The 21,303-nt window shown below is 39.8% G+C and overlaps 1 protein-coding gene across 1 annotated transcript in view; it reads left to right on the forward strand.

Annotated features, from left to right (window-relative positions):
* Positions 1–21,303, forward strand: part of dner (delta/notch-like EGF repeat containing) — a 68,548-nt gene that overhangs the window by 37,408 nt on the left and 9,837 nt on the right. Inside the window, exons 2-7 of the mRNA XM_053320146.1 lie at positions 4,920–5,264; positions 5,402–5,499; positions 10,088–10,251; positions 14,606–14,754; positions 15,667–15,820; positions 16,705–16,818. Of these exons, the coding sequence (XP_053176121.1) occupies positions 4,920–5,264; positions 5,402–5,499; positions 10,088–10,251; positions 14,606–14,754; positions 15,667–15,820; positions 16,705–16,818 (1,024 nt within the window). The remainder of the gene's footprint in view (positions 1–4,919; positions 5,265–5,401; positions 5,500–10,087; positions 10,252–14,605; positions 14,755–15,666; positions 15,821–16,704; positions 16,819–21,303) is intronic.

Consider the following 21,303-nt stretch of genomic DNA (forward strand, 5'->3'; position numbering starts at 1 on the left):
TTGGATTCACTGTAATTACTTGCTCAAGGGCACTTCTGACAGTCTTTCAGTTGGATTTTTTTAAAGAGCTTGTTTCATTACTAACTTTGCAGCCAAACTGACTTTGATTCACTTTTTTGAACAATTTAGTACAAATAGTCATATTAAGAGATTTTAAAGATGATATTATTAAGCAGATATAAAATGTTAAATTATGGAGAATGGTTTACATGCCCTTAAGAGAGCAAGGAGCAGGAGATAAGCCCAATTTTTGAGCTGACCTTTTTTTTTTTTTTTTAAGTAATGTGTGAATGAATTTTCTTGTTTTTCTATTACTAAAGCTTCAGCTCACTGACATGACACGTCACATCTGTTAGGTACATCATCAGAGCATAAACCTTTCACTTCCTGTCAACGTGTCAGTGAAATCCTTCATGACAACTTGGCACCATCAACATCTTTGTTAATTGTCAGGCTGTCAGGCGTACAGGTAAACGTCCTGAAAATATACCGTTCAGTTTGTTTGGTTGATCTCAAGGTGCAAATTACACTGTAAGAATGTATAAGCCTGCTTTCTTACCAGGCTTAGTCAGCCATTTGTTTGCGTCTGACTTCTCTCACTTACATAACTGATGTGTTGTGATGAAGATGTAATATAGTGGTCACATGTTGTGTGTACACTGCTAAATTACATTATCCATTTGCCGGGGTTCATATTTAATTTACAACCTTCCAAATGAATAAGCCTACAGCTGGAGTTCTGCTGACTTTCCACATGCTGGCTTTCTTTTGTGTCTTTTTAGCTCTGCTCACCAGTGCAGTCTATTTAAAACATACTGTGCAGAAATGCATATGTATACGTTGATATGCATAAATGTGTCCCCATATGAGAATTGAAGAACATGTGTGTGTGTGTGTGAGAGAGAGAGAGATACAGCTGGAGGAACAGTCTCATCCCAGCTCCTCCACCAGGTTAAACTGATGACACCAATAGCTTCAGTAACGTTGCTGTTTCCCTCCATCCAGCTGTATTGATCCTCCTCCTCAGTGCGGCCATCTCAAATTAGCAAATAGATCACAGCACCTGGTGTAGCAATTAATTTAGCCTCAGAGAATCACTCTGTTCTCTTTGTTGTTCCATGTGGGGATATACTGTAGATAAAGAGACTAATATGGCTTATTATCAGCTGCTTAGAAGAAATTGATTCACATGCTTTGCAAGAGCCCAGGGCATATAAGCGTAATGAGCAAAATCATGCAGCCCAAAATAAATTAATAGTAATGATACCAAGAACCATAGCAAGTATCATATACACTGAATAGTAATACCACACAACAAGTTACAGATGAATGATGAACAAAATTTGTGAAATTACTAACATTGTTAATCTCATACCGACCAAAAACCGACCATTTTTACTAAATTGTCTGAATCTAATTCAACAGATAATTTAACCAGATGATTAATCAGTCAGCAGTGCAGAAGTTCAGTTTCAAGGGCTGCAACAAATTATTATTTACAATATCTTAACAATATATTCTTAGATTCATCATTTAGTCCAAGCAAAGCTTTTCAAAGTGAGCATCCTCGGGAAGCTCCAGACAGTTTCAGGGGAAGCTCAGAGGATCATATTAATCTACTTATTACATTAGTTATCAAAAGCAGATTGTGTAGAAAGCCTAAATGTGTATGATTTGGTTGGTTGGTTTTTCCACTTTCACAGATTCATAAACTAATAAATGTCTTTGGACAGTGAGTCTGAAGTATGTCAAACAGCAATATCAGACTATCTTGTTTCAATTGAGTGTCTGAGAAATCAAATAACATAATCATGATCCAGGAACTGATCGAAACTAAACAAGTAAACTAAAGGGGCGGATTAATCTACAGTGATTTAAAGCAGAGAAAAAGAGCAAATTCGCAAAATTCAGGTACAGGGCATTTTTGCTTGATATATTACTGAAATTATGATGAAATCTGATCAAATATAGGTTGTTTCTGTCAGTATCACCAGAATCATTAAAGGATCACAGTGTTGTTAATTCAGACAAATATCTGAAAAGCACAAGAAAATGATTTAATGATGTATGAAAGAAATTACATTACGTTTATATTGAGATAAATGTGACATGTTATTTTGAGACAGACTTTCGATTGTATCAGCAGCCTTTGTATTAGTCCAGATGTTCCTGCTTTATTAAAGTATCTGTGCAGCCTGGATGGAAGAGAAATCAGGAGTGACATATGAAAAAGGTCAAGAGCTGGACCCAAATGTTTCCTGTAACCCAAGCAAGCCGATGTTGCTGTCTGTAAAGGTTTAAGGTTAAAGTCAATGTTTGGGTGGAGATAAGAAAAAGAGACTGTGTGAGGACTGCAGAGTGGCCTGCTGGGACTGCTGTGCTTTGGACCAGAAAGAGAAAGTTTGATAGAGGCATTGCAAGTTAGAACCTAAGAGAGATTAGTACTAATGAGCTGTGACTCGGTTGTGGAGAGAGCGGACTGCTAATGGCGCTCTGTTATTCTGCTTCTCACTGTTTTCTCTCTCTCTCACACACACACACAAGCATACATATGTACATTCACATGCTCATATGCACATCCATATGCACCAAGGGATTAGGTCTGAGCATCATTAACATCCCTCTGTTCACCGTCGTTCCAGCATGGCTTTTTGTTTTTCTCCTGGTGTCATTAAAACCGTTATCTGAAAACATTTAAATCGGACAGCTGGAGCTGCAGATACCTGAGGCTGTTTTAGTGAATTTGCCAAAAAAAAGAAAAAAGAAAAAGAAGCAGCCGGATTATAGACATTCCTAAGCCTAAGAAGGCTCTGAAAGCCATGAAAAAGTACAAGGTGTCAAGCAGTAAGCTTTGTAAAGCATGGTTTTGTCCTCTTTCACCTTCAACATCCATACAGGAATGTTTTGCTCCAAATATGATCAATTATTGATGAGAGAAACCAGCATGAAGGAGACTGTCAGGGTGCATTTTTATCATTGCTGCATGATGGGGGAAACCTTGTTTTGAAATGAAATGCCAGTGTGTGTATATGAAAGTGAGGGGGGAATGGTAGGTGTTAGAAAGACTGAGGGCGGGCCTTAAGTTTGTTGTTGTCATGGTTTCCTTCCTGTCTGGTTAAAGTGTTACATACGATGAAGCCGGCTAATTTTATTTTCCCTAATGTGCATCCTTAAATGATAAACCACACACATCCACATATCTTCACATCATCCACCTCCAACCATCTATACCATCACCTGTACCATCTGCTGATGAAGAATTATACTTAAATGTTCACTAAGTCTAAGACTCTTAAATGGGAGTCTCGTGTCCATATTGCCACTTCAACCAGTGTAAAGTATAAAGTGCAGAAGAGCTGCTACAGAAGGGATGGAGAAATGTACCCCTGCAACCAGAGCCGCCCCTGACCAATCTGGTGATTTGGTGCCCTGGGCAAGATTTAAGCAATTCCATCACCAATGTTCATACAGTCACACAGAAACTGCATGTCTCAGATATTTTCTTTATTTCACAAAAACAAATAAAAGAAAGGCCACGAAATAATAACAGTATTAAAGAACCTGATGTTGCATCTCTGGGTTTGTTGGAGATGGAGGGGACATGAGTGCTTTTGATGCTGCATCGCTGGAGGGTGCTGAGGTGGAGAAGGTGTCTGCAGGTGGCCCAGGATTTGCAGGGATGGGACCATGGGGTGTTACATTATATTTATAAAGAAACTGCTGCTGGTGACACCCAGCCAATAATTGCACTTAAGCCTCATTATATCCTTTTAAATTCTACACACAATCAGCGAGAGTAGACTGGGGGCAATTGTAACATCTCAAATTGCACCAATCAGAGACAAGACAGAACCATGAAAGTCATTATGCAGATGGTCTGATGATCTCTCTCTGCCTGCCAAACACTAACTGGTGTCTCTAAATATATCTAAATGTTGATGAAGGGAGATCTATTTTATTTGGGAGTGTGTGTGTGTGTGTTTGCTGATTCTGTTGATCAGAAATTGTTTTTATATTTATATAATTATGATTAATTATACTGTTTTAGTTCAACTGGAATTAATTATTCAATGGATATTAAATGTTTTAACTGAATCTATATTCCTGTGAGTTTATTGTGGTCCTTGGTATTTACATGAATGTATTGTGTGTGTTATGTGTGTTGTGACTGTGCGTGGGGGCAGATGTAACATTGGCTTCTACTATTTCAATCAATATTGTGACTCTAACATTGCTTGTGAAAACATTTGATGATTAACAAGTAGAACACAGATACAAGTTACTTACATAAGAAACTGCATTCAAATGGTTCAAGAGGTTTTTGAGTCATGATATCAAACCAAAAAGTCTCCACTATACCTACCAAGCAAAATAGGGTCTATTTTATATAGGCTATACAATATAGTCCTGTTATTGTGGGATCATTTTTGTAATATTTTAAAAGTTTAATATTTTGATTTTTTTTACCCCCCTCATTTCGGGCACCCCTATGGATGGATGTACTATTCCCCTATACTGTTTATGCTACAGGGCGAGTCTGCCTGCAACACTTTATTATAAACACAGATTCACAGTGTAATAAAAGGAAAGAGCAAAGCGGAGGGTGTAAAAGAGGAAGCTGAGTCAGAGAGCAATAAAAGAAGGAGCTGAGAGTTTTGACTACTTAGAATATGCATTTACTTGTTCTTCAGTGTTTGAAGGACCACTCTGCGAGCCAGTATAAAATGAGGCTGAATTGATCAGATTGATACTTGGAGGAATGGAAAAAAAGTGACAAAAAAAGAAGTACCTGCTCAGACAGTTCAGACGACAGGAAGACAGTAGTGCAGACAGGGTGAAAAACACACTTAGATAATACTGTTTTTGCTCTGTCTCTCTCACTGACTCCCTGTTTATATTTATTTCCCCCCTTATTTCAGTTTTTCACAGACCCGTGTGCCAGCAGCCCCTGTCTCCATGGAAACTGCAGCCGGAGCAATGGTGGGGAGGAGGGGGAACCGGCTTACACCTGTGAGTGTAGTGAAGGCTACGAGGGGGAGAGGTGCGATCAAATCCTATTGGACCTGCCAGCTGCAGACTGGGACCCCGCCACCCCCTCCGCCCCTGAGCTGGCTACTCCCGTCGCCTCCACGACCGCAGCCGCCACTCAGCCACCACAGCCAACCACCATCCCCTCCACTACAACAACAGCACCTCCCACCCTGCAGCCATGGCAACCCAAACCTGGGCAGAGGCTGCTGGTGGTGCCATGGGAGGCAGACAGGGTGAGGCAAACTTCCACAATCTCGCACTGCTGCTACTGCTGACTTCATCTTAAGAATCTATGAACACAACTAAATTATATATATATATTATGTGTGTGTGTGTGTGTGTGTGTGTGTGTGTGTGTGTCCTCCTTCAGGTGACTGAGGGTCTGCACTGTGTGAGCAGTGAGCTGTGTGAGCTGACATCAGGAACTCTCACTCTGTCTCTGGAGGTGCCCGAGGAAACGGCTGTAAAGTAAGAGCACCATTAGAGTACCTTTAGATGACTGTTGTCTGTCTCCTTAAACTTTAAAGGAATACTCCATTAATTACAGCAACTGTAATCAGCCAAAAAAAATGGAAACACCTATGCAGGTGTGCAGGGCCCACAAAAGATATTCTTTAGAAAAGTAACACCAAGTGTTTTTGTTTGCATCCATGGGACCAGGTACACTCTGGGCCTGATTTACTAAGATCCCAAATAGTGGGTACTAAATTGCGTGCACAGTGCAATAGATTTGTTTGCGTGCATTTTGTGGGTGATCTACTAAGAATAACTGCGTAAATGATGGTGCAGACAGCAGTATTTAAATGAGGGTTTTGCGTGTCTGAATGGAGAGTTTGGATGAGCAGAAAGCCCACAAGCGCAAAATGAAATGTGATCAGGCTCTAGTGCAAGTATATTGAGTTATAAAAAAACAAATATTACCAGAAAAACTGACATATGGGAGATTATTTGTGACAAAGTCAATGCTGTTAGTAAAACCAAAAATATTCCACTCCAAAAATATTAACACAGGTAGAAAAAATCCATCCTGTGCGTATTCTGTCATTGTGTCTCCGTCTCTTCCTCTCTATACAGTAGCAGAAGTCATCTGTGCTCAGTGCGCAGCCGGTTAATACCTGCCCTTCAAAGGTATTATTTATAGACGCAGAAAAAATACCTTCAGGTTTGGTAAATCACAATGCGTGTGCTAAATAACATATTTGCATTTTCTCCTCCCTGTATTTTGCACACTGGGGTTGAAACGCCCCACATTGCATATTCACTAAGGCAAACATACTAAATGGACAGCATGTACTATCTTGCATAGTTCCAAGACACAAACCTCAGTGCGCTGCATTAGTAGATCAGCTTGCACATTTTTTGCTGGTGATGTCAAGTTTTTACACATGCGAACCTTTAGTAAATCAGGCCCTCTGACCCTAAATGTGTAATAGGGTTTACATTTTCAGCATGAAAAGCTCAGAGACACAGTGTTGAGTATACAGTATATATACAGCATACTTTAACTTTTTTTAGAATCTAGCCTAAAAACAACCTTAATTGATAAAATGTGCCCTCTTTTTCTTAGACACTAATCAACAAGAATAACAATTAAGAATGCTGTTTGCTTTATGCATAATTACCATAAAAAATATGTAGAAATGTTAAAATAGAAGCTGCTTTACTCAGCATTTTATCTGCATACTTGCCATGCAGCAACTTTTGTAATTGTTAGCAACATTTCACAGAGTTTGGATAGGGTCTTACCACTCAAATCTCCTCATGACCTGACCTGTGGCTCCTGAAATACTGTGTTACACCAGTCCAGGTGCTTTCCATCTTTTCAGAACATATTTAATAAGTATATAAATATATAATAACAGTATTACAATAGTTCTGTGAAGAAGGTCAATGAATTATGCAGATGCTACGGTCAAGGTGAATACTGGTCATCCTTCATGTTGCCCCTCATTATAGATGGCAGGCACGACTCAGGGCCATGTTGACGATTGAAGACTGGGAGCTGGGAGCTGCGAGCTGCGAGTTAATCAACTGCTGCTGCTTTGTTTTCATACTGTATAATTACACACGACACCTGAACACAGACCCAGCTGCAGGCGGTGAAGGACACTTTACATACAAACACACACGCACCACTTGGAAATGAAGCACTGATCCAAAAGTGACATCGATTTAGAGATGCTGATAATAATGTAATAAAGCTCTTGAATTGCAAAGAGGTTGCAGAGAGTGAGTGAGAGAGTGGTTGTCATACCTCATACCATGCTGTGTGTTTGCAAAAGAATTACAGATAGACTATAATGTTATGTCGTAATAGTAACAACACTGATGCAGAGTATTACTCCTGAGTATCTCTTGTCTTAATAACTTAATTGATTTTAAATTCATTTAGTAATAACAACCTTTCACTGAGCCCCACCCCTACTTTGTATATGCCTGTGGAGCGTTCAGTCCTCACATGGCCTGTTTGCAGTTTAGAAAAATAATGGTGACAGATATATCACTCAGACTTGTTAGTTCATTTTGAAACAAAGGGTCCTTAGTTTTAGTCACAGGTAAACTAAAGCAAGCTTCTCATTTCTAGCTATAAACTAGCTATATCTAATGTTATAGTTAGCAAGTGAATTAAGTTCAAAGTGTTTCTTAATCTGCAGAAAACATAGCTATAAAATATAGGGCATCATTTATAACTATCCCAAATCTCAAATGACACATTTCAGCTCGAAAGGCAGCTCCTCAGTAATATCAGCTCTTCATGTTCCCCAGGCTGAGCCCAGACACCCTGCAATGGAAAACTAGTTTCAGCTGTGAGTAGCCTGTCCACAATTGTATTATTTCAGTCACTGCTCACAGCTTCACCTTCAGACTTATACGGCTTCCTTTTTTCAGTGAGATTTTGGGACAACCATCACGTCAGTCCACCTGTGATGCTCCAACTTGCCCTGACTCATGAATATGACCCAAAATATGTTCCATTTATATACTCAACTATGCTCTGTCTATTTTCTTCTGATGGCATTTTATCTCTGCCAAAAGTGGGTCGCATATTTTTTGTAACATGGGAATGATTATTTCAAATGTGGGTGTGAGGTTAGAAGGATACTTAGAAACATTTTACTGGTGGGAGGCTTCAGTCGTGGTTGACAGATTTCACTATGTTGCTATTTCTATTTTTCACAAGGACTCGTAGTGTGATGATCCAGCTTGGCTCGGCTCTGGGCTGGCAGCTGTTGGAGCTCAGTGTCTCTGGCAGGAAACACGCCATGAGTTGAGCTACTCAGATGTTTACTGATGCCGTTATGAGCCTCCTCAATGTCCTCCTATGGGCAGCCTCAACCACAACAGGCCTGCAGTTAAATAATCGATCCTCTTGGTTCATGTTGTCCATGGTTTTACTGGAAGCCAGAGGTGAAGTAAACCAAAATACCATTTGCATTGTCAGAAATGTTGACTCTAGATAAATGATTTGTCCCTTTTGATGGTTGTTACCAGGCATTTATTCTGAACATGTTGATGTTATTAGATTCAGCCTTATCAAAGTTTCCTTGGTAATAGGTATGGTTTCCTTGTGTGTGTCCAGTATTAGTTATATTAGAGGTACACTACTGTGCAAAAGTTTTAGGCACTTTAGAGTTTTGATTCTTATCCATAATGCAAAACCATCAGAGAGGTGTCTGATCGGCCCAGCATGATAATGACCCCAAACATACAGCCAGTCAGAAAGAACCATCTTCACTGACAAGAAAAACAAAGAGTCCTTCAACAAATGGTTTGGTCCCCACAGAGTCCTGATCTGAACACCATGGAGTTAGTCTGGGATCACATGAAAAGACAGAAGCAGCTGAGATGCTGAAATCCACAGAGGAACTGTGGAAAGTTCTCCAAGATGCAAAAACATTGAAAACCTGTGTGCAGGTGTAAGTGTGCTCACACCAGATATTGATTTGATTTGGATGTCTTCTGTTTAATAGATGGATAAAAGACATATTTTTTGAAATGATCTCTTTTCTTTTGGAAGGAACTTTACTTTTCAGTGCCTAAAAATGACTGTTTTATTGTTGATGTACTGTTTATATCAAGTATTTACCACCATAAATTTAACATCCCTTTGATAACATGAGGATTAGAACTGGAAGAAAGATCATGCAGTGTCCAAACTTCAAGGGTTCATCCTCTGGAGAGTATAAATGTCATTAAATGCTGATTCTGTGTGTCTGGTCACTTCCTCATGGCAGGATGTATGTCTCTCCAGAATCTGTTCATGTCTGCATGAAACCTTCCAACAGCAATACAAAATGAAAATAATTTGATTGTAAAAAGTACAATTTAACCGATATCATACCTTAAGGTGTGGTACTGAAGTGACCACACACTCTTCTCTTCTCATTTGGTCCGCCCTGGTCTTTCTCTCTTTTGTACAAACTGTCTGAGGTCATGATGAATTATAGCACCTGACCACACTGACTGTATTTCACAATTATGTTCATGGGGGTCACAGTGTCTCCACAGGAAACATCACAATTTCCACTGAGTCAGATCACTGGCAGCTATTACTCACTGGACCTTGCCATGATGCCAGGGTGGGGTAACAAACAGGAAGATTGTCCTCCGGTCATCAGTCCTGGGTTCAAACATGGGGCAAAGTGTCCTGACTGTCAGCATCTCTACTGCTGTGCTGCTGATGAGCACCTTGTGTGGCAGAGTGTAAAGCCATGTCTTATTAAATGAGGATTAGCAGAAGTTGGGATTCATACAGAGTATTAATTCATTTATCTTCTCTTGCAAGTCGATTTTGTTGACGTTTTAATGCTGTTTAAGATGTCTGACAAGATGAATCAAGTACTCACTGGGAGTAGAAAATAATACCCACAGAACAATATACAATATGTGGATTGTGTTCCTATTTTGTGGATCAAAAAGTATTTCTTGGTATCATCTGGTGAAATCCATTATGTGTAGAGCTTTATCTACTGAATGAGTCCACAGGAATCAGATTTCCCTTCACCACCTCTTCTTGTAGCCCGCCGCTCATGACTTGTGTCTCTCCTTCAACCAGGGTGGTGGTAAATGCCAGTGGAGCCCCAGTGCTGTGGCGTGTGAATGAGGAGGGCTTCCTCCGTTCTTCCATTTTGAATGGCACAACAGTGTGGTTCCTGCAGGCCCTTGATGGACTGGTGGTGCCAGACCACTTGCTGCCCCTGGGACAGAACTATTTCCTCAGTAAGTCATCTCAGATCTTAATAAAATATATGAAACACTATCAAAGAACTGTTTTCATATCACCTCTGTTTTATCATATAGTCAAAAAATGGGTGACATAAAATAAATCTTGTTAGCTAAAGCTCAAATATACACTCATACAGTGGATCTGTCAATTACAGCTTTGCTCTTGCTGCTATAGAAGGAAACCCATGCTGTGGCGACGCTAACAAAAAGTAAAATGACAAAAACTAACTGAAATAACTGAACTGATATATTTGCTTTTAACTTTTACCTTGTTTTGGACACAAAAATGATTTCATGAAAATAAACTTGATCTCAATGTCACTACCAAACCACCCTATTAGCATATGTTAGCACGCTAATATGTTTTTGTAGCTAGCTTTTGGAACTTAATGTAACAACTTAAATGCTAAAAAACTGTGTAGATTATTTAAAATGTGATTCAAATAATAAAAATTGATGTCACAGACCACCACAACCGACATAATGACGACTTGACATGTAAAATGATAAATATTCACCTGAGTGCACAAAAAAACACAGATGAATTATTTGTCATATGAAGTGTGTTGTAATCAATCCGTTCCTCTCTTTATCAAAATAAGTTACAGTTTAGGGGGAAATGCTTCATTTTAATTATACTATGATTATCTCTATTTTTTATCATTTAATTTAGATTTAGTTCCACCTCTCATGGTTCAACTACGGAGAAGCTAAAACATTTTTGAAATACCTCCAAAGAGCTCATTTACAAGCGAGCCAAAAACATTTGAAGATTAATGAATATGAATAAATTGTATTTACAGTGTTTATTCCTGACATGTCATTGGTGAAAAATGCATAATATTTGCATATAGAGTCAGAATATCATATTTGCATATTGAAAGAAAAAACAATAGATATTTATGCTGATATTCCATCTGTACTTTACTACCGCACACACACACAACGTGGATTTTATGAAAGAGTATTCACTCGGTTGTGCCAAAATTGTGGTGTGAGCTACAGCTGGTCCTGGAGGGGGACAACTCTTTGACTGAAGGACTGGCTGACCTCTGTGTATGCTCGACATGCCTGATGCTGTTTCACTGCTGACCTTGACATGTCTTGATGCTGCCTGTCTGCATACCTGACATGTCTGCTAACTCTGTGGCAGCACAGCCTGAGAAAGAGAGAGAGAGAGAGAGAGAGAGAGAGAGAGAGAGAGAGAGAGAGAGAGAGAGAGGTGGGGTGGGGTGGAGTAGGGGTGACATTGGGGAGGTAAATCAGAGGGGAGGAAGGATAATGGAGGGTGGGAGAGAGTCAGATAAGGAGTGAAAGAGACGGGGAAAGAAGGCAGGGCAAGACAGAAAGGGATTAGAGAAAAAGACAGAGGGACAGAGGATACAGAAGGGGGTTAGAGTGAAGGTCAAATTGCTAAAGATGAAGACGCACTGTGGTTTTGTGCAGCAGTCAGGCTAGATACTAAATGAATAATGTTCACACTAACTGACTCATATTTTTACACGTTAATTCAAGTGTGTTTCATGTAGGCCTGAAGGTGTGTGACCTTGCGCAGGCACTTGCGTGTTGAGAAACCCTGTGTAGCATCAGTAAGGAGGGAGGAGCAGTGACATTGCATTTCTTTCTTTTGCACGTACGTCATCGTGTCTGATTGTTTCATGCTTTCACGATGGAGCATTTGAAGGAACGGTGACTGTGCAGGTCTGGCGTACGATGTGATTGGGTTGACAATCATTCGGTCATTTGGATGCCTCCAATTGGCTGAGGGGCTTACATTGTCTGCACCTCATCATCAGTGTGCTCGCAGCTCATTGGCTAGCATCAGACTCTAAAAAATGGCTCTTAATATTCACTATGAGGCTATTTTTATCCAAGTGCCTGTGTGGCTGTCAGCTTTGATTGAGGATAATAAGAAATGTTCTGAACTTAGAGAGAGACAAGACGGAGGGGAACACAGGCTATTTAGGTCATGACGAGGAGCTGCCTGCATCAGTTCTTCTCTTAAATGTTTTAGCCACAAGGGAGTTTATTGCTGTGTGTAGTTAAAGGGGTTATAAAATGATATATTTTTTGGATAATTTGAACTATTCTCTGAGGTCTCCAAATAGGGTATGTAACTTTGGTTGGGATGAAAAATGCCCAGGGGCCTTTCTATACACCTTAATGCAACCCCATGAAAATGCCCTGTGATCAAACCACTGCTGCTGCCCCGCCCACCCCACTGTTGCCATGGTTATGGGGAAAGGTCATAACCCCCCACTCCCTCCTCCACTCCCCAACCCGCTCAATATCCGACATGGCTGCCAACAGAAACACAGAGGTTTGATCCAGAACCTGACCCTGAACCAGGAGGAGAGGAGTTCACATGTTGGGAATACAGCGGCGCGTTTTTTGAATGGTGAGTCAGCTTTTTTTACACTGTAGCTAAGGTGCTAACATGTAGCTAGGTAGCTAATGCTAACGTTAATCAACTTCAGTAACTATCTACTGACATACAGTTAAACACTGTGTCACACGTTGTAATTGATAACAGATGGTTTGACCGATGCAGACAGTTTATTATTTTGTTTTTGCAATATTATGAACAGAGATGCTTATTAATAACAGCATTATTTATATGGCGTTACCCTTCTTTTTATATTATTCAACATAAATATGTTTAGCAACATGTTTTTCAAGTGAGTATCACTATCCTCTGTTAAGTTTTCAGAGTGTCCATGCAGTGTTTTGTAAACTACATCTTGCTCCATGTCCACATGTGCATCCTGTTTGAACTCACTGTATGTAGACCATCCTGTTTACAAAGCTGACTCGTGGGTCTTTACAGTTGAGGGGATTAGAGCAGTGTGTTTTTATGATCATATTTGCAATCTGGATGATCAGAGCTAATGCTATTGAGTCAAATATGTAAGACTTTATGCAATCTTGCTTTACATTGCTTCAGTGGGTATGAACAATGCCCATTAATGGCATAATACACCAGAAAATATAGTTGAACCATGCCCCAAATTCATAATTGTTTTTGAATATATAGGCAAGTTTTCATCAGCCGATACTGAGCGTATTAAACATGAATTCACTAGAAACATTTTAGATACCATAAAGCTTTTATTGTCATCAGTCATGCAGTTGTACTATACAGTGTTGTACTGATAATAACATGTCGTACATCAATCGTCAATAACAAAACAAGGTAGAAAAATAACTGAAGGATTCACATTTAGTTAGATAGTTTAAATAAATAAGAAGACACATCACAGATAAATGTTTACGTTAACCTGTTGACTAAATACATTTTTCAATTTTGATGTCTATTGAACCGAGGACACAGCTGGCGATGTCTTCCTTCTTCTCTGGCCGCTCACACTGTGCAGACAGGTCCAGTGGGATGGGATCTTCAAAACGGCCTCCATGTATGGTGATGGATCCACAAAGACTTTCTCCATGCTGAGGTTCATCCAGTCATCCTCATACCCTGAGCAATATGTGACATACACAAAGACTTGTTTTCATTTTTACGTTGTATGTCACAAAACAGTAACACTGTCACTCAACAGATTTTATTATAACGGCACATTACACTTTATTGAACTTATATTTTATCTCAGGTATATAAATGTATTTCTAGCTTGTTTATTGTGTGTTGAAAGTGTTATGAAACAGAATAGCAACAGTTTATACTACATGTACATTGTAAGTTTTTGGGTGAAAAATAAAGGAATGTGATACTTAAAGAATGACGACTTGGTCTTTTACTGGTTTGGCTCTGCATCATCTCTTCCTGCCTCTGCACTTTGAAGAGAGGGTCTCCAGCAGATGTGGTGGCTTGTGTTAAGTCAGCATTTTAATTGTAATGTAGAGCAGCCAGGTAGAGACCTGTACAGTAAAGATAAAATCAAACATGTAAGTAACTGTGTAAACTGTACAGATGTTCATAATGAGTGAAGGATTACATTGTAGAAAGCTCCACTGATGAAGTCTGGTGGTGGGGACTGATTCCCAAACTAGTAATGACAGTATTTGTATCCTAACCTGCTGTTAGCGTTAGCCAGTGCTAAATGGCAAAGGAAACGCATAGAACTTTATTTTAAAATACTTACATCTCCCTTTCTGCAGGTTTGTCACAGACAGCTGGCATTGATCCCTCTGTCAGGAAACTGTTGGTAGCCAGTCTTGGGGTGTACTGACCCAGACTGGTGAAGCAGTCCGACAGGTTCAGGTTTTTACCAAACTAGCTGGGACGTTGCTGTCAAAAATAAACACAGTCCAGTCAGCTCTTCTGTCCTCTGCTGCATTATTAAAAATGCTATATGAATTGTCCATAATAACCTCAACTCTTCTGTGGTAGGTGTGTTGCGTGTGGGCGCCCCTACAGTCCCTGAGGTCACACTGCGTCTCAACCTGACAGTCAAGGCCAGCAGCTGTGTGGAGCCCGGCAGCAGCTTCAGTGACCCTCAGTGCTCCGGCAAAGGCAAATGTATAACACAGCCCTCTGAGGTAAGAAATCCACGATATGAGACACTCAAAACTCAAGATGTTTCTTTTATATCAAGATGACATTTCAGCCTTATTAGAAGCTGAGCTGAAAGGCGAAGGAGTAAAATGCTACAGTATCAGTTTATACTAGAATAAGACAATTCAGAAAGCTAACAGCTCTCAGAAATGTGGAGAATCACCCAGATATCTGTATAGATCAATGTTATTCAGTCAGGTGTGTTACTAGTGTATTAGTATTGGTTTAAATAAGTTTGAATAACTATATCTTTCACTCGACAACCTTATATTGCTGTAACATTCTCACTGGAGCTGCATCATTGCACACAGTGGTGTAAACGCCCTTTAATAATAAGTGGAAACATGTCTCTATGAGCTTCACTTAGCAGAGAACAGAGCAGAGCAGAAAACAACACAACAAAAGCTACGATCGAACAAAATTACACATCACAATGCCCCAAATTACAGCAGTGCTACATGATCAAATAAGCCTCATTTTAATGCTTGTCATCTGCTGCTGATTGTCAAAAATTCAAAATTCATTTGGATCAGCTTGTTTCTAATTTAGCACTTGAAGAGACAGATGACACTGCAGAGAAAGTCCAAGGAACCACTTGAGACCCATTGTTCCCCTTTGTATCCACACTTTGAACTTGCAGTGGGTGAGCGGGTAAAGAGAGGAGTGTTGTAAACCTTTTCATGTTTTTCTGTCTTTTCCCAGTTCCTCATTATCATTCCCGTCACTATATCAGAAAATCACTCTGTGTAACTGCTGCTTCGGTTACTGAATAATTTTACAATCTCATTATTTCTGTTTCACAAGTTTTTCTTCCTGTGATATTTACTTCCCAATGTTTCACCTTTCAGGTTCATTGATTTTAAAAATGACGTGTGTGTATGTTTTTGTTTTTGTAGAGCACTTTCTTTTGCGAGTGCGAGGATGGCTACACAGGAATCTTTTGTGAGGAATTTGACGCCTGCCACCACCGACCTTGTCGCAACAATGGCACCTGCACTGATGTGAGACAGGGGGGTGAAGGACGCAATTTCACATGCACCTGCCCACCAGGTATGTTCATGTAGGCTCATGTGTGCACTGTACCTTTTTTCATGCTCTCTCAAGCTCTCTCTGTGTGTGTTGATTTCAGGGCTGTGCACATTTATGTAAGACTTCATGGAGACACACTGGAGAGTCACTGACTGTTTGTCCTAGAGCTCTGCAAATGTAAAGACAAAGACCCCCTTGATAAAATCACAAAAGAGTGTGTTGAACCTTTGATCTTGTCAGTTTTATTTGGGGACAGGGACTTGAAGTGAGGGCCTCTGTTATGAAGGTAAATGCCAGAGGTGACCACTGGTTGCACATCACTTCTCATTAGGGAATTGTGCTAACAAGACCTGCGTAAGTAGCTAATGAGAAAAACGACAATAGACAGCAATGTCAAATATAACTTAACTTGGTGGCTGAAATGTGCATTTTACAGACAATACTTAATTATTTACATGCTGCAAATCTGCATTTCTGTATTTCTTTATTAGTGTCACAATAAGCCACTGTGGTTGCTGCATGTGGTTATAAGTATAATTAAGTATAATTGTAACATTGACAGTTGACAACCAATTACATGCAACAATAAGCCATAGTTTTTTTTTCATAACTAACATAATCAATCAAATATGTTAAATGCAAAATAACACAAAATGTTTTATATCTTTAGATGCTACCTTGTGTTAGTAATGGTGCTTAGTTTTACAGCTCTATAATTACTATTCTCTATTGTTGGATTTGTTCTGGGTTGCAACAATACACTGAAATACATAAATACTGCATGGACATTATCTCTAGACTATTAAATCAGGGGCCTGTGCTGCAGCTGAGTTTTTCACTATTTTAGTTTGACTGAATGTAATCAATGTAAGAAATCAAGTTGCTTTATTGTCTGTGTTTCTCAGGTTATGAAGGGGAACGCTGCCAGTTGCTTGTTGACCACTGCCTGTCTGAGCCCTGCAAGAATGGAGCTACCTGCTTCAGCAGCCTGGCCGGGCCGAGGTGCTACTGTCCCGAAGGTAAGAAGCCAGTCACTGCACACTGGAACTAATCTGAATGCATGTTGGTGTGTGTTTGCTCAAAGTGTGTCAGAAGGAATGAGTGCCAAAAATACATGGCTTGTATGTGTTTAATATAGAACAGTGTGCGCAGTATTTCAGGCATTTGTTTTGAAACACAAAGTCAATTTTTATTCAACAGATACACACACCTGGGTTGCATTTGCACGTCTGCCAAAAAAAAAACTTCAACAGCTCATGAAATTTGTGTCTTTGTGAAAAAAGAAAAAAGATTACTGTGCTATAGTAAGGGTGTTTTCATCTGTCTGATTCCAGTTAATATGCACTGTCTGCTGCGTGTTTAACAGTATCTGTGCCACTGAGTTGCTTAATTTAAACCGTCCTCCTCTATTCTAATTAGTCTTCATAGCCTCAGCGACCTGCATCAGCCTCTCTGGGGTAATCTGTGACTGCGAAATCTCTGCTGATCTTGTTGAGCAATTCTCAACAAGAGCATGCTCGTTTGCCATTAATGTACACCGTGTATCAACAGTAGGGTGAACAGAGTGTGTATGAGCACACAGATACATGCACACACCAACAAAATACAAAGAAAACATTAGGTAACAATAGACCTCTCTACATAAAGAAACAGCAGATGGATGTAAAACCTGGCAGGAGGGCTGTGCTATTGTTCCAGGTGCAACTCCCAGTAGTCAGTCAGTCTGGATATGGAAGAGGCCTTGCTCACACCACAACACCTGACTGTATTGTTAATCTGCTACTTCTAAAAAAACAAGGTTTGCACAGACGAGAGGAATTTATAATCCACTGCTTATATTCACAGAAACAGTGGTAAGGGTGACTGTGAGAACTGTGGCAGCACCTCTTAATTAGTGTGAAGGAGATATTGTCTAAGGAGCGCTTTTTAAATTTTCATGAGCTTATTAGTTAGTTCTGTGTCTAACAGAAGTTCGACTTTTGGACAAATTACCTCTCGCTTTGTTTATCTAGTAGCTGCAGGGTAAATCAATATGTAACACCCCATCAATTTTTCTGTTTAATGAATAACTAATCAGTTTATTAAGAAGTGACTATTAGAACATTTAAAAACATGTCATACTTTGCAATAAGACAACCAGTAGTACTACATGCTATTAAGCTATTCAACATACCACCGATAAACATTCATATCGGTTATGGTTCATGAAAACAAAGAACCACATAAAAAAAAGCAACTTTAATTGTTATTGTCAGTTGATTAAATAAGTGTAGACAGTATTATAATTCCATATTGCAGCAGCTGCTGTGGTTAGTTTGAATTCATTTTCTTGTTAGGAATAAAAATAATTAGCATGAGCCAGGATATCTGTAGTAACTGGTCAGCAACAAGAAGAGCTCCACTCATTTGTCACAAACTGTCTCAGAGTCAGTGTCAAAAAAGTGAATCACACAGGAATAAACTTTCTAAAATGACATTTATTGTCAGTTTAAGTTAAAATAACTAAATAATGTCAGCTGTAGTGTTTGGACTCAAAACCCTAACCCACATAGCTGGTGCAGACCACGGAGGAAGAGAAGAGAAAGAGGTCGAAGAGGAAGCCACTTAAATAGGCTAAAACTACTGGCGTGTACTGTAGGTAGTTTCCTAATGTCCTCTCCAGCTCTGCCTATTGGTTCCTGAGCCAGGAAGCAAAACCAATCATACAAGCAGAAGGCAATGTGATAGACGGACGTCACAATATATACAGACCTGCCAACCCTGGAAGAATTTTGTGAGTACCACTTTGGTGACCTACTTGCGTCAGATGTGAATCACTGCTGTTCGCACAGTGAATAATTGTACATAATTACATATATTACATGTTGTGTACTTAATTTAGACTACACAGTGCCAACACGCACGCACACACACACACACACACACACACACACACACACACACACACACACTCCCTTCAGTTCTCTGCTTCAGTATCTCGTGGTGACATTTACTTTCTTCCTCTCCTCACTTCAAAGTGTCCTCAGTGAGAAGCTGGCCTGGTTGTGTACATGTGACCAGAGGCGATGGGTAATGTAGGTTAGAGAAGGCTAAGACATTCCTAAATTTACTGCTGGCTAATGTGCAGCCTGCACGGCATTCTGGTAAAGTTAGAGTAATGTAAAGGCATGGGTCAGCAGTTTGGCAGTTGAAAAGACAGCAATGCGCTATGTAGCCCTGAAGTTAGTGACAACCTGTTAGCTAACATTAGGGCTATTGAATCATAAGCACTCGTGATTAGAACGCCTGTTTTGTCTGTCAAATGTATATCAAACCTGTGAGTGCTGCAGTTCATTTCATTCAGAAAATTTAGGGCATTACAGTCAATGTAGTTTTACAAGTAAGTTGGCATACAGGCTTTACTGATTTGGGAGGCTTCCTGCAGCAACTTCTAGGTGCACACAGTGTGCCATGACTGACATTTTTTCTAATTATTGGTAGAGAGCTTATTGGTAGGAGAACAAATGATCATGACAGCTTAACATCTCGATTGTTTTGGCTCTGTGTATATAAATTGGCTTTTACGTCTCTCTCTCTGTTAGTACAGAGACATACACTACCAGTCAAAAGTTTGGACACACTTTCTCATTGATGTGAATGGGAAAGTGTGTCCAAACTTTTCACTAGTACTATACAATAATTCTGCTCACACAGTCACCTTATGGGGACTCACCTCCCATTTAGCAGAGAGGCCAGTTAACCATTGAACATTTTGGTTAAGATTTGTGTTTTGGTTAAAAGACAGACATTATGGGATTGACATTATTTTATTTTCTGCTCTAAAATGAACTTAATTGAAATGAAAAAACAAACTTACCATAAAAGATTAAGATAAGCATTTATTTGAGTGCTTGTAAAGCTTATAGTTTGGATAATTCTTCAGGGAATAAATATGTGTGTTAGGGAAAGAAACCCAGAGATGTAGCAAGATGTGTATCCTCACTGATACTGATGAATATATCAGAGGAGGATGTTTTAGATGTCTCTTTGGATACACAACCTCTGGGGAGAGCGGGTACTTTTCATGCAGAATTATGTTTTTAACTTGTACACTATGATAGAAATGCTTCCTCTCGTAACAAACAAGGGTTTCATTAACCCCCCCAAGTCTTTGCTGTGTAAAACTTTCAGCATGTACAACAGGGAGCAATAACAAGAGGAGGAGAAGAAGAAAAGAGAATTGATAATACATAAGAAATGAGACCTGGTGTTCTTCTGCCTGCATCCATTTCTCTCAGGACTGAGTTTGTGTCTCTGTGTTGGAGCAGAAGTGACAAGTTCTTTTCTACCTTTTTTTTTCTTTGGGGAGGGAACATAATAAAAATGCAATACAGTAAGTGATGATTGGGACTTCATTTATACAATAGTGTCCTCTGTAGGCAAATTAATTAAAACGAACTCAAACAGCCAAATGAGCATACACAGAGGACAGATAAGCATTTCTGCTTGTTACTTAGTGCTTAACCAGTATTCGCCTAACACCCACATACATCATTTCCAATCTTTTCCTACATAGTTCCCTCACAGGTAATAAATGAAATGATGGATGGTATGACAACTATAGCAGCTGTCTCCAGGGATTTATCAATTCTGCGATCACCTGGCCAACTTTGAGAACAAAAGCTGCATTTTTATTTGCTTCATTTCAAAGCAGTGGTATTCAAATAGATTCACACTGCAGAGAGGGAGGTGATGCTTTTATTCTTGTTTGTTTCACTCTCAGCAGCATATGTAGAAAACTGACAGATTTTCAGATAGACTTGGGCTGGTGAGATATAGACTTGAATTTAGCAGTTCATTCATACTAACATCAATTTAGCCTGTGAGGTTAACATCCTACCAAAAAATAATTTAAAGGTGACATATCATGCACATTTCCAGATCTATATTTATATTCTGGGGCTCTACTGGAATACCTTTGCATGATTTACAGTCAGAAATCTCTTTATTTATCTTATACTGGCTCTTTCTACAGCCCCTCAGTTCAGCGTCTGTCTGAAACAAGCCGTTTTAGCTCCTGTCTCTTTATGGTCCCCCTCCAGATGAGTCCACTCTTCTCTGATTGGTTGGCTTCTGGAAACTGTGTCTTGGCATGCCACACTGTAGTTGGATTTCACCTCTTTTTCTTGGGTCTTTTCTCCAAATAGACACATGCCAGTGTTTCCCACACATAGACTAATTCGTGGCGGTGCGCCACAGATTCAACACCGGCCGCCACATATTGCGTTTCGTTATTAATTTTTTTTTTAACGCTAATTAAAAAATACGCATCGTATTCGTTAAGCTGCATTTCCTTTTTCCTTTCTCTGCTCTCCCTGCGTCTCTCTGTCACTCACGCGTCTCTCTCACATAGCTCACACACACAGCCCCTCCCCTCCGTGCACACCGCGTGTGTCTCCATCAGCGAGATCACCCCCCCCCCCCCCCCCCGTCGGCCGGTTTACCGAAACCGACCGACCAACCAA

This window comes from Scomber japonicus, chromosome 6 (assembly GCF_027409825.1).
Source record: "Scomber japonicus isolate fScoJap1 chromosome 6, fScoJap1.pri, whole genome shotgun sequence".
Taxonomy (NCBI): domain Eukaryota; kingdom Metazoa; phylum Chordata; class Actinopteri; order Scombriformes; family Scombridae; genus Scomber; species Scomber japonicus.